Source organism: Parambassis ranga, chromosome 14 (assembly GCF_900634625.1).
Source record: "Parambassis ranga chromosome 14, fParRan2.1, whole genome shotgun sequence".
Taxonomy (NCBI): domain Eukaryota; kingdom Metazoa; phylum Chordata; class Actinopteri; family Ambassidae; genus Parambassis; species Parambassis ranga.
Genome location: NC_041034.1, coordinates 4,971,244 through 4,995,755, shown reverse-complemented (window position 1 = coordinate 4,995,755; position 24,512 = coordinate 4,971,244). Strand labels below are relative to the sequence as shown.

The 24,512-nt window shown below is 43.1% G+C and overlaps 2 protein-coding genes across 3 annotated transcripts; both read left to right on the top strand.

Annotated features, from left to right (window-relative positions):
- The first annotated feature begins 4,357 nt into the window (after positions 1 to 4,357).
- On the top strand, positions 4,358 to 9,886 carry kctd7 (potassium channel tetramerization domain containing 7). The gene is made up of 4 exons (XM_028421587.1): positions 4,358 to 4,756; positions 5,826 to 5,995; positions 7,596 to 7,774; positions 7,865 to 9,886. The coding sequence occupies exons 1-4, from the start codon at positions 4,451 to 4,453 to the stop codon at positions 8,239 to 8,241; spliced, it is 1,032 nt and encodes a 343-aa protein (XP_028277388.1). The 5' UTR covers positions 4,358 to 4,450; the 3' UTR covers positions 8,242 to 9,886.
- A 2,996-nt stretch (positions 9,887 to 12,882) lies between these two features.
- On the top strand, positions 12,883 to 24,186 carry LOC114446121 (G protein-activated inward rectifier potassium channel 2-like). 2 transcript variants are annotated; one of them, XM_028421565.1, is made up of 3 exons: positions 12,883 to 12,949; positions 17,546 to 18,468; positions 23,303 to 24,186. In XM_028421565.1, the coding sequence occupies exons 2-3, from the start codon at positions 17,571 to 17,573 to the stop codon at positions 23,656 to 23,658; spliced, it is 1,254 nt and encodes a 417-aa protein (XP_028277366.1). In that variant the 5' UTR covers positions 12,883 to 12,949; positions 17,546 to 17,570; the 3' UTR covers positions 23,659 to 24,186. The 2 variants fall into 2 exon arrangements, with proteins under 2 accessions (XP_028277366.1, XP_028277367.1); XM_028421566.1 differs by lacking the exon at positions 12,883 to 12,949 and adding an exon at positions 16,877 to 16,910.
- The last annotated feature ends 326 nt before the right edge of the window (positions 24,187 to 24,512 follow it).

The window sequence follows — 24,512 nt, the reverse complement described above, 5'->3', positions numbered from 1 at the left end:
TGTCTGCTTCCCTCTCTGACAGCTTGTTCTGAAGGTCTTCTCTCTCCTTTTGAAGTTTCTGTGTTTCCTCCTGTCCTCTCTTGTCCACCTCAGCTGCCTCCTCCTGTTCTCTCTTTTCTTTCTGCAGCCTCCTTTTCAGCTCCTCCCTCAAGAAAGCCTTCTCTTCCGCCAGTTTTTGGATCAGACCATCTCTTTCCATGACAGTCTGGTTGGCCTGGTCCAGCTGCTCTTCTAAGGAAGACTTCTCCTCTGCCAGTTTTTGGATCAGGCTGTCTCTTTCCAGGACAGTCTGGTTGGCCTGGTCCAGGTCGCTTTGCAGTGTACAAATCCCATTTTCCAGCTCTGCACATTTGTCAAAGCATAGGTCCAGTTGCTGCAAAGCAGCCTTTCTGACGTCTTCGGTCATGGTTGCAGAGGTGGCCTGGTCCAACTGTGCCTGAAACTGTTGTGTTAATGTTTCAGTCTGTTTCTGCTGGAGTTCCAGAGACTGCTGCAGACAGATGATGTCTGCTTCCCTCTCTGACAGCTTGTTCTGAAGGTCTTCTTTCTCCTTTTGAAGTTTCTGTGTTTCCTCCTGTCCTCTCTTGTCCGCCTCAGCTGCCTCCTCCTGTTCTCTCTTTTCTTTCTGCAGCCTCCTTTTCAGCTCCTCCCTCAAGAAAGACTTCTCTTCCACCAGTTTTTGGATCAGACCATCTCTTTCCAGGACAGTCTGGTTGGCCTGGTCCAGGTCATCTCGCAGAGTGCATACTGTATCTGACAGCTCCACACATTTATTAGTGCGTTGGATCAGTTCTTCCAAAAACTCCTTGCTGGTGTCTTCAGCTGCAGCGATGGGCCTATCCAGGGAACACTTCTTTTCCGCCAGTTTTTGGATCAGACCATCTCTTTCCAGGACAGTCTGGTTGGCCTGGTCCAGGTTGCTTTGCAGTGTACAAACCTCATTTTCCAACTCTGCACATTTGTCAAAGCATTGGTCCATGTTTTTAAGGCACTCATCCTTTGCCTCCCTCTCTTGTGTCAGCTTGTCTTCCAAGGAGTTCCTCTCCTCTGCCAGACTGGTCAGCAGGCTGTTTATTTCCTGGACAGTCTGGTTCTCAATTTCTAGCTGGCTTTGCACTGAGCAAAGTTCAGAGGCCAGCTCCTTATATTTGGAAGGACTTTTTGCGGCCTCCTTACGTTGCTTCTTTTCCAGTTTCTCCCTCTCCTTGCGATCCTTCTTCTGCCATTTCTCCCTTTCCTCACGTTCTTTCTTTTCCTGTTTCTCCCTCTCCTTGCGATCCTTCTTCTCCCGTTTCTCCCTTTCCTCACGTTCTTTCTGCAACTTGTTTTCTGCGTTTTTTTGCTCCTTCTTGGACATCTGAGGCTCGCTGACTTTTTCTTCCAGGAGCCTCTTCTCTCTGACGTCTTTAAAGAGTTGCTGCATGCTCTCAAGCCTTTTGTCTGTGACTGTGAGCACCTCTTCCATCGCCTCTGTGCTCTTCTTCAGTTGGGAGATGAGAGCCTCTTTTTCACTGGTCAGAGTGATGATGATGTCCTTCTCCTCTTCCATGCGGGCGTGCAGAGTGCTAAGTTCACAGGTCAAATCATCACACCTCCTCTCCAAGTCCACAGACCGCTTCATAGAAGAAGCTTTGTCGGCCTGCAGCTCTTCCACAGTGTCTCTGAGGTGCTGATTTTCATCGGTGGCCTCTTTGAGCTGCACATCCAGAGACTGCTGAAGGGAAATCATGTCCGCTTCCTTCTCTGCCCATTGTTTCTGCTTAATGGCCATCTCCTGTTTCAGAATGGCCAGATCCTCCTTTGATGCTCCTGACTGCTGTTCCTGGGCCATCTCCTGTTTCAGAGAAGCCAGCTCAGCACGCAGCTTAGCGTTTTTCTGCTCAGAGTGTAGCAGAGCAGTCCTCTGTCTCTGCAGAATCCTGCAAGTTGTCAGATCGTTCGTGTTCATTTTTTCCTCGGTCAGTGTAACAGGTGTAGAAATAGTCCTCTCTCAATAGTAAGTAATTCTGAATGCTCGAATCACTGTGCTACAATTCTGAACTAAGCTCACAGCTATAACCTTTCTAGACTTTAATTATGACATCATAAAGAGCCTTTCATACAAAGTCAGTGAAGAGCCTTTGATGTCATCATTTAGCCACGCCCCCTTCTACCACTTACATACGCATCTGTTGGAGCCTTTGATGTTATTTGCGTAAGCTAGCATAGCTGCTAAATTAGCCAACTCACGTTAGCTTCTTAGCTAAGGCTAGCAAAGCAGAGGAGTAACGTTATTTATATTTAGCTGCTAAATTAGTTAGTTCTATTTTGGAGATGTGTCGCGCCCTAGACGCGTCTGTTTGCACCAACTACAGTTATTGAAAGTTGATGTTGTCTCGACCAAAGTGGGACCGTTGGGGGCTCCATGTAGGAAGGAGAAATAGTTGCTGATGGCAATTGCTTCTTTATGGCTGTAAGTCAGGCAGTTTGTGGCACACAAAAAATATCATAGGAAGGTTAGACTTAGGGTGGTGAAGCAGTTACAGGATAAGGCAGCAGCATATAAGAGAATTTTGAGGAGTTAGTATTGCACAATGACAGACTAAATTAAAAGATCCAAGATGTGTGTGATATGTGGGCTACTGGGCCACTGAAGTAGAAATTCAAGCAACAGCAGATTTGTTAGGTGTGAGTATTTTTACCTATGTTAATGATCGATGGCTAGAATACAGCTGTAACAATAGACGATTGTCAAGTCAGGGGGTGTATCTGGAGAACTGTAATGGTAGCCATTATGAGACAGTTGTTTGTGTACAGCAGCCTCAAAGTCAGTGTTGTTAATGTTATGTTAAGTGAACGTGCCTTCTTCAGCAGGATATGGTAGTAGATGTAGACAGAGTAGACAGAAAAGAAATGCTTCTGATAAAGGCTTGAGTGAAGTTGCAAGCAGCTCCCCTGAAGTAAAAAATATGGATAATGGAGCAGAACGTAGTAAGGTTTTTGAGAGCAAGGTGACCTCTAAATTTATTTTAAAAAAAAGAAAGTAAAAGAGTAAAAGTAGTAGAAGAAAGTATCATGGTAGTGCTGATTTCAAGAAGCGTGTTATTAGAAAAGACAAAGTGAAAATCATGTCTGAGCAGTTGGACTTTGTTACGGAGCAGTTTTTAAAGAAGGTGGCAGTTGGGCCAGAATTTGTGTGCTGTGTTTGTCATAGGTTGTTGTGTCAGCACCAGGTGCTACGTTGTAAAAGAGAAGACTATGGTGAGAGCAAACTTGTAACTCCAATAGCAGAGAAATGCATCAGTGAAGTGTATTTACATACATGTGGTGAGGACTGTTCAGTGCCATGTCACCCTTAAAGTTGTCATTATAAGATTAACAAAGGTCAGGTGCCCCCAGAATGTGCAGTAAACAATTTGGATGTTCATGCCATTCCTCCAGAGTTGGCTTGTTTGAATAGTTTAGAGCAGCATTTGATAGCCAGACACATTCCGTTTATGAAAGTGTTAGCTTTACCAAAGGGAGGAGGACAGAATGGAGTACATGGACCTGTGACCTGTGTTCCAGCCAGTATTGAGCAGACAAATAATTTACTACCAAGGTCAAATATGGAAGGATCATTGTTGCCTGTCAAGTTGAAACGCAAGTTGACTTATAAAGGGCATTATGAGTATCAGTTTGTTGATCCTGTGCATGTGAAGGAAGCATTGCGGTATTTAAAGCAGACTAATGTTCATTATAAAGATGTAAAGTTCAACCCTGAGTGGCTAAATGTGTTTTCTAAAGAAGATGAGGGTGAGGCAGAAAGTGGTGAGTCTGCACAGGTTGAGGAGGATGAACTGTTACATGACAGACAGCAGCACTGTATGTTTCAGGACACCCGTCTTATGCCAGTAGACATAGGGCAGAAAAGTTAAATCAGTATTTTGTTGGTGTGTTAAATCTTGCTCCAGCAGAGGGAAATAATCTAGTCTTTTGTGCGTCTGGAGGTGACGCATATATGTGTACCAATTTCCATGATCCTGTGTCAAACCGGCTAGAGGGGCTACGCGTTAGGGGGCGCTATAGAGAGATGTGCGTTTCAAAAGTCAGCAAACTTCAACGTTTTTCGGGCGAATAAATTTTTCTACCAAGTTTGGTGAGTTTTGGGGCATGTTAAGGCCTCCAAAAATGCGATCATAGGGGCATAATAATAATAATAATTATTATTATAATAATTATAATAATAATCCCTAGGGTTTCAATAGTGCTCTCGGGCCTAATTAACCGTTTGCTGTCTGAGGTGTTTGCGTTTTTAATCTGCGGAGGAGGAATATTCCCACTTCCGCCTTCGCCCCGCTCAGACACGAGCTCCAGCTGCTCTGCGGCCACACCCTCCCCTCGCGCCGTGTAGTTGTTGTGGGTTTGACAGACAGTCGCGCGCTGTGGCTCGTGCTATCGTCCCTGTTCCTGGAGCTGGCCCGCCGCGCGCATGCAGCAGAATGGCTCGAGCAGTTCTAGCGGTTCGGACGGCTGCAGCAGGGAGCGTCAGGCTCTGTCCTTCAGCCCGCTGCCCGCCGCGACTACACGGGTGAGACGGTTCATTCAGGAGAGACGGACGCTGCCTCTACCCAGAGTGATGGTGGTATTCTCGGCCGCGGGGGACACCGAGAAACCGGGGGATGCCATGTCCAGCTCGGACTCTACGGAGGACGACTTACGAAAGCCGGCCTCCCCCACACCTAACCTCGCCCTGAGCAAGCCGCTCCGGTCCTCGCTGAACACCCAGGAGCAGGAGGTAGGCCGCTTTTAGACGGAAAAACATCTCAATACAAGCTAGCAAGGAGCTAATAACTTTAATTAGCGTTAGCGCTAGTTATCCACATTTATTTGTTTGTTATGACCTTAAAATACAGAACCGGCCGAGTGACACACTGCTACTGTTATGAAGCCCCAAAAGTTTTTTTTTTTACCAGAATGTATAATATTACTACTAAATAACTGTGTTGTGGTGGCTATTTTTATAGTGGTCAGTGATTGGTCAAACAGCAGAAGCCGTGTCATGATTGGCTGACAGTTGTGTCACATGACTTGCTTTATCGAGTAAGCACGTGAGGAGTCTGATGAGGGAGCTAAACATGGCTACAGCAAGTTAATCTTCTTATTTCTGCAGCCTGTCAGCCCAGTTTCCCTCAACCTGTCAGTGTGGAGAGATATTAATAGATGACATGTGTTGTTGTAGTTGTGATTGAGGCCATAAAATTGCCCAGAATCCCCAGAATTCAGCTTAATAATTATATTTCATTTGGACTTATGTCTTTTGATTAATCAGAAGTTTGACCTATATAATCTGCCGTGTTAGGTCCTTCATTATCCATCCACTTAAGGGACGCAATGTCATAAATCATCATTTGAGAAGGAATTTGTTTTAGTTTAAATTGACCTTATTTGTTGCAGATTGCAGTAATTGATAAAATCGTGTAATTGATCAAGTAATTGAATATATATATAAAATCTGCAAAAAGCCATTATCCTGAATTTGTCTAAAAAATAGTTTGCATAGTTTGTAGTGGAAACCCTGTCTAAAATATGTTTCATTGATTCATTGGCTCTCTTGTTTGTGTTTTAATTATTTAACTGTTTCATTTCATCTCCTGAGTGTGGGTTAGACTCTTGTGCATAGAGAAATAATGTACAGTTGGGGTTAAAAGGGAGTTGTCAGAAGATTAATATAGTAACATGGTTAGAGGGGTTACATAGATTATTAGTTGTTGAGGTCTGTTATTTACAAGGGGTCCAAGTATCAAACTTAACTTTTTTTTTTACTTTGCTGAATTCATATAGTTGTTTGTTTTCATATTTCACAGTTCCCAGAAGTTATCTCTCTGAACGTCGGGGGAACGTACTTCACCACACGCCTGTCCACACTGCGACGATACGAGGACACCATGTTGGCTGCCATGTTCAGTGGGCGTCATTACATTCCACGTGATGCTGATGGCCGCTACTTCATTGATCGGGATGGGGCATATTTCGGGTGAGTTAGCACTGCCCGTGAGGTTGGTGGTCATAGAAAAGGGAGACATGGCTAATATTTATGTTGTTTGCTTTTAGACTATGTGCAGTATGGGAGCGTTATGTGCTGGAGAAGGAAGTTTGTTAATTGCAGCAGAAGAGTTTCCATTAGTGCTCTGCATTTCGAGGCAGAGCATTTCAAGCTGCTGAAGGCAGCTCATTATATTCTGACAGGAATCCATGAATCAGGTATTCTGTGAAACAAATTGGTGTCTGCTGCTAGAACTAATTTACATATCAGTTTCGTTGCTACTGCTGTTTTTTTGGTATTTGCTGCTTTCTCAGCTGACATATATGCCTATAGTCCCTAAACAGTCTTAAGACTGACAATCTCCTAGCTGTCTTTCTGCATTACACAGGGAACAAACATGGACTGATAATAGACTGAAAATGTGCAGCTAATTAACAGCACTACGTTTTGTGGGTTGTTGTGCAGCCACCTCCAGTAATAACATCTTCAGAGTTTAACAGACACTTTGTGGTAAATACAGTGATCTATTGGCCTCCAGTTAGAATAATTATTTCACTGGAGCATTCGGCTGATGTCCGCACATTTAACATAGGTATGAAAAATGTCAGTATGCAGTCTCAGTGTGAGCAAAAATAAAGAGCTGAATGCACTACGTTCAGAATGAATGCTCCCCTGTCCTACAAAACTGATTCCTTAGTGCCTCCAGAAGTGCACCGACTCATGCCATGCTATCAGCTCTGAAATTCACGACAGTGCTTTGAGCTACATGCTAGCAAGCTGGCACAGATACGCTGCTGACCTGCTAAAATCAGCATCATACCCTCATTGTCGTCGTAGATTAAAAAAGATGAGATCACCATTGTCAGGATGCGCCTTTCAGTGAAGGACACTAATGCCTGTACAAAAACATATTTCAGTCTGGACCAGTGTGTACCCACATTATCATCCCTAGAGCCATGCTGCTACCACGGCGAAAAAGGAAAATCAAGTTGCTTTAAATATAAATACAACAACAAGCGGAGTAGGGGTATGACTTATGTAAGACATAGTTTGAGCGGAGGTCAGTCCTGTAGTAAAGTGTGTGTGGGTGAGGGGGTGCAATTAAACATTTACAAACAAAGAGTGCACAGAACTAGAGATGGAGCTTATGTACCTGTATAAAGCAATAAAGCCTCAGCAAATGCTGGCTCACTTCAGGCACATAGACATTCAGCTGGGATGTTTTTAGCCAACTGTGTTTTGGGGCCTATTGTCTTGTTGGAAAATAAATCTTCTTCCATGTTGGCATCATTTTGTGCACTGCAGCAGATTTTCCCCCTGGAGGAGTTTGTGTTTTTCTGCATTAATTTTATCCTGTTATGTTCACAAGCCTTCCAGGTTTTGCTGCAGAGAATTAAGCAGAATCAAAACTTTATTGGCTACAGATGTCGATACATACGAGGATTTTGAGTCAGTGTTTCAGTATAATACATCTGGCCCTGAGGGTGTGTAGGATGATTAAGGTGGCTGTGTGTGTGTGTGGGTAGTAGTAGTAAGTAGTAGGATTTATCTCATAGATGTCTAATTTTACGCACACTGTTTCCATACAAAGGGACATTCTGAACTTTCTCCGAGAAGGTGAACTTCCTCACCAAGACAGGGTGAGAGCAGTGCACAGAGAGGCTCAGTACTACTCCATCGGCCCGTTGCTGGACAGGTTGGAGGACATTCAGCCACTCACAGGGGAGAAAGTTCGACAGGCTTTCCTCGATCTGCTGCCATACTACAAAGGTAGCTCTTATTTTCTGCATCGCTTTACAGGGTGTTGTCTGTGTAATTGTTTAAACCTTACATAAATAAACGTGACTGTTCTCTTTTCAGACAATCTGGAGCGCATTGTGGAGATTGCCAAATTGAGAGCCATGCAGAAAAAGGCACGATTTGCAAAGCTGAAGATCTGCGTGTACAAAGAGGAGATGCCTATTACGCCGTACGAGCGTCCCCTGTTTAACTCTCTGCGCTTCGAGCGCTCGGACAGTGAAGCCAAGCTTTTTGAGCATCATTGCGAGGTGGATGTTTCCTTTGGGCCGTGGGAGGCGGTGGCAGATGTTTATGACCTGCTGCACTGCATTGTCAGTGACCTGGCTGAACGAGGGATTGCTGCTGAGCAGCAGTGCATTGGCGTTTGTGACAAGCACCTCATCAACCATTACTACTGCAAGAGACCCATCTATGAGTTTAAGATTACATGGTGGTGAAGCTGGGCGGAGACAGTCGTGGTGGATCGGACCAAATGCAAAAAATGATGGATACATGTTTTACTCTAACTATAACTCAGCCAATATTGGTTTTTGTATTGACGTTGCCAATATTTTGTGCTGTGTCCTTTAAATTATGCTGATTTCAGTTTCTCCAAAAATATATTTTTCCCCCTTTTTTATTTTCGTAAAGTGAAAACATTCTGAAGAAACATTTAATTGAAGTCCAAGCTTATAAAACAACACAGATACTACCACAGAAAGTAATGTAACACCCCTAAATGCAGTGCTTCTGCTGACCTCCAGTGATTTGTCAGCTTGATGCTGTGGTGTACAGGGGTTCTTCTGGACTCTGTGACATCACTGATGGGTTTGGGTGTATAAAATGCAACACAGCGATCATCTAACCCCACCCATTGGTCAGGAACAACACATGTGAAATCAGCAGCTTTAACGTAGTTCCATAGGTGAATGTAGACAGCACAGAAAGTGTAATCAGGATACATTTCAGCTCCGTCTGCTTAGATGCATTCAGCCACACTCCTGTTCTGTTAAACACATATATCATTACACTGTTGGTCTAAATTGCTTGTTGGACATTTGCAGCAGTTTGACTTTACTTAAAATTAATACAGGCATCTAAGGTAGACTCCAAAATCTACAAGAAAGCAGCCACTAAAGCCAGAAATATCAGAAGTTATACAGTACTGATTCCAGGTATAGATCCTCATTCCAAAGTGGTGTTTTGGGGGCTTTGAGGTGTTTTATTCCAGCCTCTGTGTAACTGCAGTGTCGAATTTCCCAGCAGTACTGTGGCTGATTGCTGTAGACACTAACAAGGGACTGAAGCAGCTGAAGGTGTTGGGTTATAAATCCCAATGTGCAAAATTGTGCTAAAAAAACTAGAAGAAGTGGGTGACTTGACATGCATCTCATTTAAAGAAGTCATTTCTGTCTCTTCAGATCCGCAGTCTAACTGTAGCTTTGCTGTGATCCTTGAAGTGATGCATTATTGGACCCATGTCTCATCACATTTACAGGTTTGAAGCAGTGATGTTGTAGTAAATATTGAACATTGTTAGTAAGTAAAGTCTGTATATTTTAGGACTAAGCTTTGTTTCAGGGTTAAATGTGTTCAGAGTGTATTTTTTATTATGCAACCTCCTGAGGAGTGTGTTTAAAGATTTTAAGAGGACAGTTGGGCGGTGTTCATTCAGTTAGTTACCGAGGAGGGATTCTAAAATTAATATTTGCAGTAACTCTTATGGCAGAAATACTGTTATGTAGCGTCTCCCTTGTTGTTTTCGCAGCTCTTTAACGGTACATTCTACTTGATAACAAACTCTGAGCACCTTCTGATTGTAGTCATGTGTTTTATTTATTATCTGAACTTATCAGATGAGCACCTCTGTGGTTTTCACAGTTAGCATCAGTGTTGTATCACTTCATTTAACTTCACTAAGGAAGCCAATATGCTTATTGTGTTGATCGTTTCCAGGCAAAAGTAGAGACGCTACATTCATCCTCTGAAACAATACTCATATTGATTATTTCCAGTGTTATGTTTGCAATGTTTTTAATGTTTTTTATATTGTTATGTATCCCTCTGTTCTCTATTTGTTAGCTTCTAGGAAGCTCTAGTTATCAAACCATCTTTAATTTATGGTAAAAACAAAACTGTAAAAGTACTCACAGTGTGTTTCTCTCTTTTATTTGTGAAAGAATATAAATTATTTTCAATGGGGATCTTGCTATCTACATGTCTTATACATATGCTTATGTGGAAAAAACTTAAAGGTTAACCAGTAGCCTCTGCCGCACTTCATCACTGCCTGAGGATACTGACTCTAGCTCTGATTAGCGACACACACCTGAATCTTCGATTCATGTTGCATTGTGGAACCACTGGATGCCATTTATCACAGCGTCGATGCACTTGCTTCTGCTGAAAAGGTCGGAAATCATTTACCAGGAAATCATTACAACCCTGTAGGCAGTCTTAACATACACAGTGATTAGCCTCAGAGGAGGAGAGTGATGTGGACTTTCACACGGCCCTCCATCTGATGTGGGGTGGTACAAGACCAAGAGCATCCAAGTTCAGCAACTATAAATGTTATAATAAGATATTGATGGAGCAACTTGAGTGCAGTTTACTTTTGGAACTCTTACACAAAGTGATTTTATGCAGATTGAGTATGTGTTTGTCTTGTTTTAAGTAAAACATGAGTACTTCATCCTGTGCTGGTAAAGTAAGAAGTAACTATTACTCCACTATCATTACTCTGGGTTCCTGCTCCTCTTTGGATTTGGACGCTGCTTTGGTTGGTGTGTCTCTCTGGTTGTCCCTTCTTAAAGTCTGGTTTATATTTCTGCGTCGAACCGAGCAGCTCTTTGTCTGTGGTTAGTGTCACCCTGTAATCCAGCTCCATGTTTTATTCCATTTTAATTCATCCACTTCTGTGGAACCAGGTTGACATGCTGCTGCAGGCCTGTAGGTTTTGGATTGTAGGCCCTCAGCCTCCACTTCCAGCACCACTCTTCAGGCCTCCCCCACTCCTCATGCCTCCTCCATTTCTCGGGCCTCCTCCTCGGGCCTCCTCCACTCTTCAGTCTTCTTCCACTCCTCGGGCCTCCTCCACTCCTCATGCCTCCTCCACTCCTCCTCCTGTAGCCGACAGAGATCTCATTTCCAGGATTCACTCAAAATCTGTGAAAGTAAGCGCACAATATTTTCATCAGTTCCTTATGTGTTTTATATTTGTCAAAAAGAACCTAATCAATGGTATAAATTCACTGCTAACTGGTGGTTTATTAGTAGATTTCCAGGTAAACAGGTGATCATGTTGGCTTTTGGTGTTTGTTTACGTTTTGCTGACGGAGGTGCCTGTGCAGTGTGACAAGATATTAAAATATTGGCTGAATACAACTAATATCCTGTTAATATCAAACAATAATATGAGACACTCAGATTAAAAATGCTTTTACTGAACCCTGTGACGGGATTTGTGACAGGCTGTCGGTAATAATTCAAATAGCAGGTGTGCCAAAAAACCCAAGACACCGTTGCCGGGGCGTGCCCACGGCGTGTTAAAGCTGCATTGCCGAGTTGGTTTACCTTGACTTAACTTTCTGTGCACAGTTACACAAAGACTTGATAACAGTGATAATAAAGTGTTGTGATTCTTTGTATGAGGCCTCCTGAGGTTCATTCCAGGCATCCAGGCATTATTGGTCATCTCTGGTGTCTCCTCTCTGTCCTGGATGTTTTCTTTGGTGTAGCAGCCTCCCTGGAGTTTATCACAGTGAAGACATACAGGGGGAATGCTGTGTTACATGCTGTATCTCTGAATGATTATGCAATTTATTGTCAGACTGTTTTATTGGCACATGAACCTAATATAATATTCCTCTGTGTCCTCAGAGCAGATAAATATAAGACTCTATCTTCCTGACATGGAGCAACTGGCCTGGGAGACGATCGTCACCCAACAACAAATAAAGCTGAGGAATGAGCTGAGGAATGAGCTGACCCAGTGGATGGACGCGATCGATAATGAGCACATTGTCTATTAGACGGCATCACCAGAGGATGACCAGCCCTCAGTCCCCACAGCCTCATGTAAGAGGACAGACGGGCACTCCTAGTCATCCCTCAAACACATTGTCCATTGGCACTATGTAGTTAGCTCATTAGGCTCATTAGGCCCATTGGCCATATCACTGTGCACTCAGTGGCTAACGAGTCAGTCACATGGCTCCTACATTACACGCCCACCTTTAGATAAAAAGCCCTGCATGTATCCAACCAGCTGCTCTTATTGTTGGTGAGCTGGTAACAGTAAGGTTTACCCACAGCTCCTTCCTCCTGAGTACTCTGATCCTGGCCTGAACTCTACCAACAAGACCAGCAGGCTGGAGCAGCACAGGGACCTGAGACCTGACCAGACAATAATATCTGGGTAAGGCTGTAGTTAAAAGGAAGAACCTCTATATGCTGTAATAGCTATAAAACTAAAATAATAATAAGAGTTGTGTGATGCATTAAGGAGGTTCAGCAGCCAGTTTGTATCAGCAGGTCTGGTGTAGGTGGACCTCGTCTTCTCAGTTAGCCCCGCCCCCTTTCTCCAAATATGGAAGGGGTCAAGATGGCGACCAAAAAAAGTCAAACAAAGGCTTTTGATTAACCAGCTGTAAAAATGTTTAGAGGGTGATAAATAAAAAATAATTTGACCTCAGAACAGATCAATACTTTTGTAAAAATTAGGCACGCACGCCACCAAAAAATCGGCACTTCCTGATACATTTTAGCATTAGCAATATTAGCAATATGCTAACTCAAGTTTAATGACCTAATTCATGCTTATGATACCGTTGTGTTGTTAATGTAGTGTTTGTTTACAGCTGTGTAGCGGTGTGTAATTGTTAACACACGTTTCTCCGCCTCTCTCTCTCTCTCTCTCTCTCTCTCTCTCAGTGCCCACGTATGTCTCTCTCCCAGCTGAGGGGTGGAGGCTGACGGCCGATGCCTTTTCTATGGAGAGGATGGAGGAAAGGGGGATGTAGTGTGGCTCTCCTTCAGTCGGGGTTTTTTTTTTGCAGAGCGTCTTGATAATCAGCAACTACAACCTCAGCGGAGATTTTTCTTTTTATGGGAACAGAACGGCTTAAAATGACCCGGGGAGTGATCATTGATCTGCTGCACAAGGTAAGCACCTTCTCCCGTGCAAGCCAGCCCCATGTAGCGATCCTAATGATCGCTAGTTAAATGTAATCATCTGTTATATGTGGTGGTGGTGGTGGTGGTGGTGAGGGGGGACGGTGGAGAGTTACATAACAAGAGTAAGACGTATCAGTGATTAATTAATTTAATGATCAGCATGTAAGAAAAAGGCGCATCTTAGATGTGTGAGCGTGAGCATCAATTGCGGAAGATCCCGGTGGCCGATTTTTCTCTCTCTCCACTGACATGATGAAGGAAACGCAGCCGGTCAGATGGAAGAAACTGGAAGGTGCTGAAGAAAATGTTCCAGGCTGAGTGAGCCTGCGGGCCCACGGCCCTCACAGCACCACGGGACACCACGGACGGACCGGGCTAAGAAACGAGCCGCTCTGCTGCGTTTAAAAGGCAGGAAAAAAAAAAGAACCAACATTAAGAGGCTGCTATCATTAAAATCTGGATCACCTCCATCTCCATGACAACGGGAATTCTCCAGCCTGGTAGTTTGCTCTCTCTCTCTCTCTCTCTCTCTCTCTCTCTCTCTCTTCCAATCATTTAGCTTAAGCTGCTTCATAATAAAACCCTGCTGAGAAGCTAAATAATATGATTTTATTACAGGTAGATGTGAAATTGATCAGACAAAAGTAAAGTTTAAATTAAACCTGATTCTCCATCAAATAGTGTCCTCAGCTGAAGGAAGTTCTGTCTTATAAAGCGCTGATTGTCCTAAATGACCACATGTCGTGATATAAACGCATTTAATCACATAAATGAACTTTACTCTGTGTCTCTCAGAGGTCTTTGTTAAGGGAAATCATGATTGTAGCCTCTGTGTATACACTTTAAATGCCTTTATAGGGATGCAGAATTACCATTTCTGACACTTACGTCCATCAATAACACAAACTATAGATCTGATTTAAGCACAGCAACAAAAACCTGAGCATGAATCTGACTCCAGGTCGTGACAGAAGTCCAATTATTAATTATTTAGTCTAAGAAACCCATTTATAAATACAGCGCATGATGTGCCTTCAGGAAGATCATATAATAACAGAGGAGTCCTGCTTTGGATTGTAACGTGAAAATGAGAGAATAGCTGTGACAGACTCTAATACTCAATTAGAAAACACTCACGCTTGTAATTAGCTGAGGGATCCGGTGGAATTATGTTCTTTTAGGACTACAGATTAATTAAAGTGATCTTAATACCTTATCTTGGGGATTTAACTTCATTTTCTAAGGAAACATAGTTAATATAATTATGTGGTGTTTAGTAAAAGCAGTTTTTATCTGTATAATAAAAACTAGATGATATAATTGTTTAGTCGTTTGGGTTGAAGTATCAGGTGTTTTTGTTGCTCAGCTCAGTCTGATACCTGAACCATGTACACGGTCCCCGTTCCGTAGTCTTTCTCTGAATGTTGAATCCTGAAACTTGGATCAGTAACATGATTCAGCACACAGGTCCGTTTCTCATGTTTCAAGTTTAAAGAACCAGGCTGTCAAATTTTGGGAGAATCTAGAAGCAGGAATGTCTGGCTGCAATCTGCACCTCCACCACTAGGTGTCACTAAATCCCACACACTGGTCCTGTAACTGTCACTTCTGTTAATAATGATGGAGTAGATTTTATAAGGGGGGGACATGCATTATGGTGGCTACAAAGATGTCGTTTTACAGAGTTCACATGGCATCATCCCTTCCCTCAGTCAGATGTTGATAACCTAGCTTACTGACCATCTCATTCTTTTCCTGATACAGGTCAGCTCACGCATCATTTTAGCGGTAGAGAAATACTTTGTAGAGCTCTGAAAAAAACATTTATATGTGACATCTGTAGTGTCTGTGCAGTTGTTTGTTTGCCTAGAAATAGCCGGCGTCCCCATGTGGCCCTCGCATGAGTTTGGGCACATCTGGATGTAGCTACCTGGTCAACAATCTCCCCCCACACAGCAGAGATGACACAAAGGAGAACAGGAAACTGAGGCATGAATAAAATAACTGTGACAGATAAAAAGACTGAGAAAACAATAGCTTATCATTCACTCAAAATAATGTGTTTTGGAGGTATGTTACCAAACTACCAGGCTGTGTAGTTCTGTATACGTTTGCTTGTGTCCTTGTAGACATGTAGATTTAGCGACATCATAAATGATTTATTTTTTTAACAAACTAGTTCCAGGGAATAGAAATAAGAAACCTGCTTCTTAAACCAACAAACTATTCTTTTAAAGTTGTTATGAGCATTGCTAATGTTGCCTTTTTATCTGAACTCTGTACATGTCATGCTAGACTGGAAACTAGCAGCTGTACCAACAAGGCTAGCACACCGTTGTTGATAGGTTTGAAAACAATAGTCCTTTTATTTATTTATTTTGACCATTACATTTTACTTTTTTATTTAGATAGATTTTAAAATCTGCGATCAGATGGAAGAGATTCACTCTGTGCTCCTCTTGTTTGTCCTGGAAGCATCTCACCTAAAACTGCTTACGTTAGCAGTCATTATTAATGCATTTCTGTGCTAGCAGGGCTAAGAATATGCTGCAGGAAAACAAAAAACAATGAGAGTGAACAAAAGAGTAAAGCTGTGTAAACTGTAAAATGCTAAATTAATCCATGTAGCTATAGCTGTGAGAAACAGCAGCAGCCTGTCGACTTTTATTGTGCCTGTACTTTGCAGTAGAATTATCCTCCTCTAAACAAGCCTGTATTATAATATCAGAGACATTCAGAATTAGAAAAAAGCAGGTGTTACATGAATGGCAGCTGTATGCACAAAGCAGATCCCTCTACATTGTTCTTCCTCAGGCCCTACTGAAACAGGATGAAACGCACAAATGTTATCCAACGCCGTGGCCACATCCAGTACATTCCTGCTATATTGTGAGCACTTGGTAGACTGAGCTGTGCGTTGCCATGGAAACCTGCGCTGTTCAAGCTCATAATATTCCCCCGTGAATGGAGAGCAGAACGGCTTCAACACAGCCATTTGTTCCAGTGGTGGAAACACTGATGGTGGCTTAGGCTATGTATGTGCGCAGTAAAGAGGAGCTGAGGTCTGCCTGATGTCAGGTCAGTCCACATCACAGCCAAAGGTGTGACAAACAAAAAACAAACTTGTAACAGCCACATCACACTACAATTCTGCTGCGCTTATTTTTGTTCCTCTCTCTCTCTGCTGTTTTCAGATTAGCTCAACACACACTGAATAAATATGGACAGATAAGCACAGAGCAGCATAAGGCCCGTGAAATGCTGGAAGTCACATCCTGACTGCAACATAAGCTGCAGCATGAGACGACACAGAAATGTAACACAGGCGGAGAGGTTTCAGGGGGGCAGAGTTTATTTTGAGTCTTGTCAATCTGACAAACAGCTCCATGAAACACACTTATATTTAAGACTTAAGACGTAGGATTCTCATGAGATTTGTCAGAAATCCATCTAATCAGGTTTAGAGCTTTGTCTTTGTGACTGAACTGTGGGCGATCCGGACCAGTCAGGGTCCTGTCTGCAAGTGGATTTCATGCCATGCTAACAACTACTTGCTAGCTTTCTTTGTGTGTGGGTTAGAGTCAGGAAGCCATGGAGGGTTTTTTCGTGTTATAGATGTTATATTTTGTCTAGTCAAGTATTGTATCATTGTGTAAGTACTTGATCTTTTCTGCTGTATTTCCCCTCTAGTGCAATAATAACAGAATGAAAAGCAAAAGATGCTGACATTATCCTCTAAATATATAAATAAATCCTCTTTTTCTCCCAACAAAATGACAGCAAGCCTCGGCTATGAAAAGCAGCTTCCTTCCTGCAGAAGTGTTGCTTGAAAAACAGCGTTTGAACATGCTGGAGGTGGAGTGGTTGTTGAACTCCTGTCTAAGCAGATCCTCGTGAACAACACATCAACACAGACAAAATACTACAGCATACTCTACAGAATGTTGTGGTAGGCTGGTGGGGGTGGGGGTGTGGGCAGTGGAGAGAGAAATAGGCTGAAAAAGCTGCAGAGGTGGAGGTCCTCCTGGATGTTTTTTTTGTTGTTGTTGCATTAGCTGACCTCTAACTGGTACTAAAAACACATCAATATTCACTTATTAGAGCCAATGAGATGAGACGACTGCAGCTCTCCAGTTAAATATAGAAATGGACACAGATTAGATCACAGTCAAAACTCCGCTTTGACACAGTTACTGTTCACCCTCACCTCGCTGGATCCTTAGGAGCCCTCAGTGTTACACAGTCGCATGAGTTATGTGACATAGAGTAGTTTACTGCTGGCAGCGTGGGCGGTGACACATTTTCTCTCAGCTGTTCTATAGGAGTGCGGTTCAGTGCTGCCGGTGGATCACTCGAAACATTATCAGAGTGGGTGGTTTGTTGTTTATGATATTGTTTGCATACATGTTAGTGTATTGTGCCACACTCTGACTCAATATGAAGTCACTTAGACTCCGTTTTATTAGGTGACATCATCACAACCAGATAGTAACGACTGAGTCAACATGACTATCATAAATAAACTATGGTTCTGCAGCACTGTATAATGAAGACTTCTTTGTCACCAAGTTGTCCTTCTTACAGGCTTGAATCCACCTAGAACCCCCCAATGGAGCAGGATGTGGAGAGCCCTGCCATCATCAAACCAGCCAAGTTGCCAAAGCAGGCCCGGGAGGACCTGCCTAAACAGCTGGCAGAAATGGACCGGGCAAAGAAGATCCAGCGCTACGTCCAGAAAGACGGGAAATGCAACGTCCACCACGGAAACGTCAGAGAGACGTACCGCTATCTGACAGACATTTTCACCACACTGGTCGATCTGAAGTGGAGGTTTAATCTTTTCATCTTTGTGCTTGTTTACACCGTAACATGGCTCTTCTTTGGCTTTATGTGGTGGCTTATTGCCTATCTCCGGGGCGATCTGGACCATATAGCAGACAACCAGTGGACTCCATGTGTCAATAACCTCAATGGGTTTGTATCAGCGTTTCTGTTCTCTATTGAGACAGAGACCACCATTGGTTATGGATACAGAGTCATCACGGACAAATGCCCCGAGGGAATAGTTCTGCTTTTAGTTCAGTCAGTGCTGGGATCTATTGTGAATGCCTTCATGGTGGGCTGCATGTTTGTGAAGATCTCGCAGCCCAAGAAACGAGCTGAGACATTAGTGTTTTCCACCAATGCGGTCATCTCCATGAGAGATGGACGGCTGTGCCTGATGTTCAGAGTCGGAGACCTCCGAAACTCGCACATCGTCGAGGCTTCAATCAGGGCCAAGCTTATCAAGTCTAAGCAGACCAAGGAGGGGGAGTTCATCCCTCTGAACCAGACGGACATGAATGTGGGTTACAACACAGGAGACGACAGGCTCTTCCTGGTATCGCCGCTCATCATCTGCCATGAGATAAACCAGAACAGCCCCTTTTGGGAGATCTCACAGGCCCACCTGTCCAAGGAGGACCTGGAAATCGTTGTGATCCTGGAGGGGATGGTGGAGGCCACAGGTGAGTCATCACTCTGATCAAATCTTTTCCTTACACATACATGTCCATAGAGGGTACGCATGTGACGTCAAGAGATGAGGAAGTCACCGTGGCTCCAGCCAATGAGAGGCAAAAAGCTTGTTGAGCCAAAAACACATCTAAAAAAAAGAAAGAGCTGATGTGGGACTAAATAGATCCAACAAGATCTGGTTTAACAGAGAAAAGAGAGAGGAAGCAACATGCGCTGCTGCTGAACCATCGCTCTGACATACAGTACTTAGCAGGACTGGTTAAAAGACTCCTCTATAAATATTATATTATATAAATATTTATCATCCATTATTTATGTCTTAACCTTTTTTATTTAAAAATAGTCATGATAATGAGCCTTTTGTTCCTTAAAGGTAAGGTAGGAGATTTTGAAAACTCAGTGAGACTCAGCCAGATTTCGAAAGTAAACACATGCCCCTTTCTCTTGGAGCTCACCCCGAAGCCACGCCTCCCCAATCACATGGACGCGCATTACCTGAAGACGAGCTGCGGTCTGTGACTTCGGCCATCATGCACGTACCTCTCTGGTGCGCGCAGAGCAGGAAGAGAGTGACAACCAGCCAATACTCCGCGCAGGGTGTGCATCCACAGATGATTAATATTCTTCGTTTTAAAGCGAAACTGCCAAACTAATTGGTTGCTATCGGATTGTAAAGAGAAGTTACACTAATTTAACAAAAAGTGCATCAGAATGAAATCTCCTACCCTACCTTTAAAACAAAGAGAAGGACTGTCGGCTACACAAAGACCATTATTTAGACACTAATAACAGGCGAGGCATGACTTCTTAATAAATCATGTATATATTCCTTACAGTGTATGGTTGTCAGGAGACCTGGTTTCCGCCCAAATGATCATGTTCATGCACCGCTGCTGCTTTGTTAAGTTTTAATGATCACTGTTGAGTCTAGCTGCCTTTAATCTAAGATAATCATCAATTTTACTCCTTCTGAAGGTAGCCAAGTTGCTGCTTGTTTTTCCACTCAGTCCGAATGTTTAAGGGAGGAAGTGACATCTGTGCATCTATAGCTTACAAACAGTTGCTGCTCAGTAGATTTAATTTTGCACCAAAGACCCCCAAATTCTTCAACAAGCTTCTCCGCCATGATATCAAGTCTTCACACATGCAGCCTATTTTTACCTCCATGGAGCGTACATTGTTATGTAAACCCCTGTCGTTTCAATCATCTTGAACATTAACCCACTGCTGAATACACAGCAGCATGCTCAGCCTGTAGTTGGAGCTCACTGATGTACAGTGAACCACAGACCTTCAAGCACTAACTATGACTCATATGCTAAAGCCTCCTTGGTGCTCAGCAGCCAGTGCTGTTGGCTCTTTGCATGCTCCCAGAACAGCACTGATCCATCACTGCATGAGCTCAACAAGACCCTAACCCTAATGGCTGCTGGGTGTGTAGTGAAGCAGCTGCTGAAGGCTCACAGAGGATTCAGTGTCCTGCAGGCAGCTGAGACACGGAGCACACTGATGAATATCTAAACACAGGTGAACAGAGCCAGAAAGTGATTAAACCAACTCCTGGCTACAGCTGGCGATCTATAAACCTTATATAAGTCAAAACCTTCAGGCTGAGTTACAGACTGCAGACTGCAATGATTGATTCAAATGATCATTATTATCATTACCATTTACTCTGCCATCATAGTAGCCAGGAAAATGGTGGAGAAGCTTCATGCAGATGTGCTCAGTGTTTTTCTACCCTAAAATGACAGTTTTATGTGTATAGCACCACTTACACTGCTGCACATAAATAAAAGGCTTCATTTAAAAGAACTACAGAGGTTTACAACTAAAATCAGTGATCAAAGAAAAACAAAACAAAAAATTAAAATTCATCATTAAAGCAGATAAAAGAGTTTGGACCTGTCACAGCAGTGTAGGCGTTGTAACAGAGGAAAGTCAGTGAGCAGACATTACAATAATCTAATCTGCTGGAAATGAATGTGTGCATGGCTCTCTCTAAGGTCTTGTGTTGACATTAATTCTCTGACTGTGGTGCTTGTTTGGGTGGTAGTAAGATGACGGGTTTAGGCATATCCGCAAAAGTTTTTCATCGTATGGGCATTTCATCCACACAGATCCGGCGTTTTGGGAGCCTGAATACACTAATCTTAAAACACCTATGAAGCCCCAGAAGAGCTTTTGTCCTGAAGAAGATCCTGAAAAACTCATGTGAGATCCCAAAAACTTGATCCCCTACTGACCTGCAAAAGTTTCACAACAGCCTCCCTAAAGTGAAGAGACGGTATCTCACGAACAGTTGTTGTTGCTGTGCTTTAAGGTGGAAAAGGTTACACATCCATCTCTAAAGAGTTTGGACTCAACTCCACAAATCCACAGACGGACTGTATACAAAAGTCCATCGTTACCCTCCCTAGGAGTGGTCCGTCAACAAAGAAGAGAAATCTGTCTGTTTCATTTGATTGATCCTTTTCTGACCCCAAACTTCTGCTGATGTTTGAAGTCATATTTATCCTAAAATATATAAAATTCTACCAGATTTACAAACTTTCAGTTATATTTAGAATAGAATAGAATAAAATATACTTTATTAATCCCTTTGGGAAGGTCCCTCTGGGAAATTTGGGTAATTTGAAAACACTGTATAAAACACAGTGGAGGCAGAACAGATAAGTAGAAAATCTGACCTAATAATGACCTTAGTAGACGACAGGCCGGGTGATATTTAAAGCTGTCAGCATTTGTCTGTTTGCTACGTTTTATGACAACTCTTCCAGCAAAGCAGAGCTGCTCTGCTGTCACGGCTAAAAATGGGGAAAAAATAAACCTCATCACTGATCGCTGAGAATGATCGCTCTGCCTGAGGAAGCAGAGAACTGGGCTGTGCTGTCATTTCTTTAAAACTGGCTGCCTCAAATGTTGATATGCTGTTTGCAGCGAGGTCAAATTATTTGTTCGTTTCCACAAAGGAACTGAAGTGAGGTGAGAATGGAGACAAGAAGTAAAGATAACGTGTGAAGTGAAAGGGGCAGGTGCATGTTGGTTATTGCAGCTTCATGTAGAGGCAGCTCTAAAAGCTGTTGATTGTAAAGATTCCAAAGCGATGCAAATGAATGGTTTCTGGAAGGTGACGTGTATGCGTAGCGTCTGCCCGATGGGGGATGCTGAGCTGAGTAGACACCAAGGGGACCCTTAGACAGGCGACAGGGAGAGAATAAGGAGGGATGTGGTGGGCGGGTGAGGCAGCGACAACAAGAACAAACCGGCGTGCAGGGCAGAAAGGCATTTACACACTAATGACAGGAGGGAGGGTGGGGGGGCTGCTTGTCAGCTTCAGCTAAAAATATCTGCAATATGTGTCAGATTCACACCTTCTTCTCAGAGTCACAACTCACTTAAATCGTTCAGATTCAGTGTGATTAACGCTTCCCGAGGATACAATTATCTCTGATGCCCATCACAAATAAACGGCCCTTAAATCTGCTGACTAATCAGAAGAGAAAAGAGGCCACTTACGGCTGCTTTTCTTCTGTATCAAAGTGACCCAGTTGTTTGCGCTGGCTGCTAATTCTACACACTATTAGTGTGGCCAAAATAAACAATCAGAGTCAAGTTGTAGCAGCATCATCTACTGAATCCAACATCTATTTATTGCAGAGATACTGACGTTAGCATAATAACCAGCAAACCACAGACTGTACATTTAGGTAATACCAGCTGCAACCACTAGATGGACCAGTGAGTCAGTCAACACGTCCCCATTAAAAAAAACATTTGGTTGAAAATACGCCAGATACGACACATGGTTAAGTTTCTGCTAATGAAACATATGATCATATTGCTGCAAAAGTTCCAGTGAGGAGGTGAGAGGCGAGCTGAGTTCAACCCCCCTGACAATGCCAGCTGTTTTGTTTTCATGTGCTAGTTGCTGGACTTAATAATAAATAATAATAATACATCAAACTTAAATAGTGCTTTTCTAGGACATTGAAAGACGCATTATTCCTTCACACCACAATGACACAGAGTGGCAGTGATAAACTACACATGTAGCCACAGCTCCCACGGGGGAGTGGCTGCCAAGGTGCGGCAGTGGTCGGCCTCTCAGACCACTGCCGATTCATTCATACACATTCATACACCAGTGAGTGCCTTGCCCAAGGACACACAACAATGATTAGGGCAGAGCTGGGATTGAACCACCAACCTTCCAGTTATTGGACAACCCTGCTCTACCACTGAGCCACTGCTGCCCTATTTGGCATAAAAAAAAAAAACAAAAGGTAGGATTAGGCATTAAAAACAGGCTAAAGATCATCTCAGAACTCCTGTATTTATACCATTAAACACTTTTTACAAGGAAAACCACTCCTGTGTTGTGGGCGACATTTTCAGCTGCCATCAGCTCCAGTCCCATTAACACATGCAGCATGACCTCATGAGTCTTCTGGAACCGATATATGTCTAGTCTGGGTTAGGAGTTAAAGTCTATAATTACAGGCTTGTAGCAAACAAAATAGGTTCTGATAAATAAAATCCTATGACACTCAAAGACGTCTTGGTGATTCATAGAGAGCAGTATTAACAAAAGAACAGAACACCTGTGTCCATTGATACTGCCCACTGAAAAACCAACTCAAACCCACAGACTGCAGGCTAAACTCTACCAGCTGACCTCAGGATGGATGGTTTCTCTTCTCCATCAGTGTGTGCTGCTCATAGACATGCTCACTCTGAATTCCAGAAATGGAACAAAGTTGAGATAACTGACCCAGTAACAACTTCTTTTTAACAAGTTATGCTTTTAATGTGTGTCTCCAGGCATGACATGCCAGGCGAGGAGCTCTTACGTCAGCAGTGAGATCAAGTGGGGCTACCGCTTCACGCCCGTCCTGACCCTGGAGGATGGCTTCTACGAGGTGGACTACAACAGCTTCCATGACATCTACGAAACGGACACACCCACCTGCAGTGCCAAAGAGCTCGCTGACATGGCCAGCCGCGCCCGCCTGCCTCTCACCTGGTCACTGGCCAGCAAGCTGAGCCAGCAGGGGCTGCCGGAGTCTGAACAGGAGGGTCAGGAGACACAAACCAGCCTGGACACACAGGGGAAGAGCCAGCAGCAGACTGAGAGGAACGGGGACGTTGCTAACATAGAGAGTGAGTCCAAAGTGTAGCTAGTGTCACATCTAAGATCCCTATGAGATTACTGGACCGTACTGTAGGTCAGGACGACCAAAACCACGAGGACCAATGAGCACATTAGACCAAGTATCCCAGCACCACGAACCGCTTCTTCTCAGTGATTCACTGTTACCCAATCAAACATGTAGACCCACCGCTGGACAGACAAGTGCATGTTTAATAATGTGATGTCCTCCTGACAAGATTCCTATTATTTTTTCTATTAAGACATTCCTAGGGGCATTTGCATAAGTATTTTTGTACATACTATAAGATGTTTTGAATTCTTTGTTTTGTTGCGTTGTGTATATTTGACAGATGTTTGATACTAATTCCTTTTAGGTTAGTTCTGTATATATTCTATGCCTTACTCCATGTATAAAGCTTTCATTATTTGTTTTTCAGAACTATATTAGCATGTATAAACATTATCTGCAGTTAATTTATCTTGTATCGTGTATATACTATAATGATATAAGGACGACATACATCTTTAATGGATGCAAACTCTAGTCTAAACCAATGACCAATTCTTCCCCGGATGATAAGTGTTTAGGTAGTCCTATACGAAGCCATGACCTGCTGTTTACAGCTGACTGACTTCAGACAATGGCCCTTTAAAACTGCATTTTGTCACTTTTGCACACTGGTGGAGAAAGTTAGTTACTGTTTCTGTCTCCAGAAATCCCTCACGTGTCACCTAACAGTATAAACAATAAATAAACAATAAGTTGCTTATTATGCACTTGATGAGATGTTTATGTTTTTTCTTTTTCTGAAGTTACAACGCATCCGATTTTGTGATTGTTGTTCCCGCAGTTTCTCAGGTGGCCACTAGAGGCTAGGT

What these genes read in the sequence shown, in the direction of transcription:
- kctd7 (XM_028421587.1), top strand. Translation starts at nt 4,451, where the DNA reads ATGCAGCAGAATGGCTCGAGCAGTTCTAGCGGTTCGGACGGCTGCAGC. An exon ending in TGAACACCCAGGAGCAGGAG is followed by an intron (nt 4,757 to 5,825) that starts GTAGGCCGCTTT and finishes CATATTTCACAG; the next exon opens with TTCCCAGAAGTTATCTCTCT. An exon ending in TCTGCTGCCATACTACAAAG is followed by an intron (nt 7,775 to 7,864) that starts GTAGCTCTTATT and finishes TTCTCTTTTCAG; the next exon opens with ACAATCTGGAGCGCATTGTG.
- LOC114446121 (XM_028421565.1), top strand. Translation starts at nt 17,571, where the DNA reads ATGGAGCAGGATGTGGAGAGCCCTGCCATCATCAAACCAGCCAAGTTG. An exon ending in GGGGATGGTGGAGGCCACAG is followed by an intron (nt 18,469 to 23,302) that starts GTGAGTCATCAC and finishes GTGTGTCTCCAG; the next exon opens with GCATGACATGCCAGGCGAGG.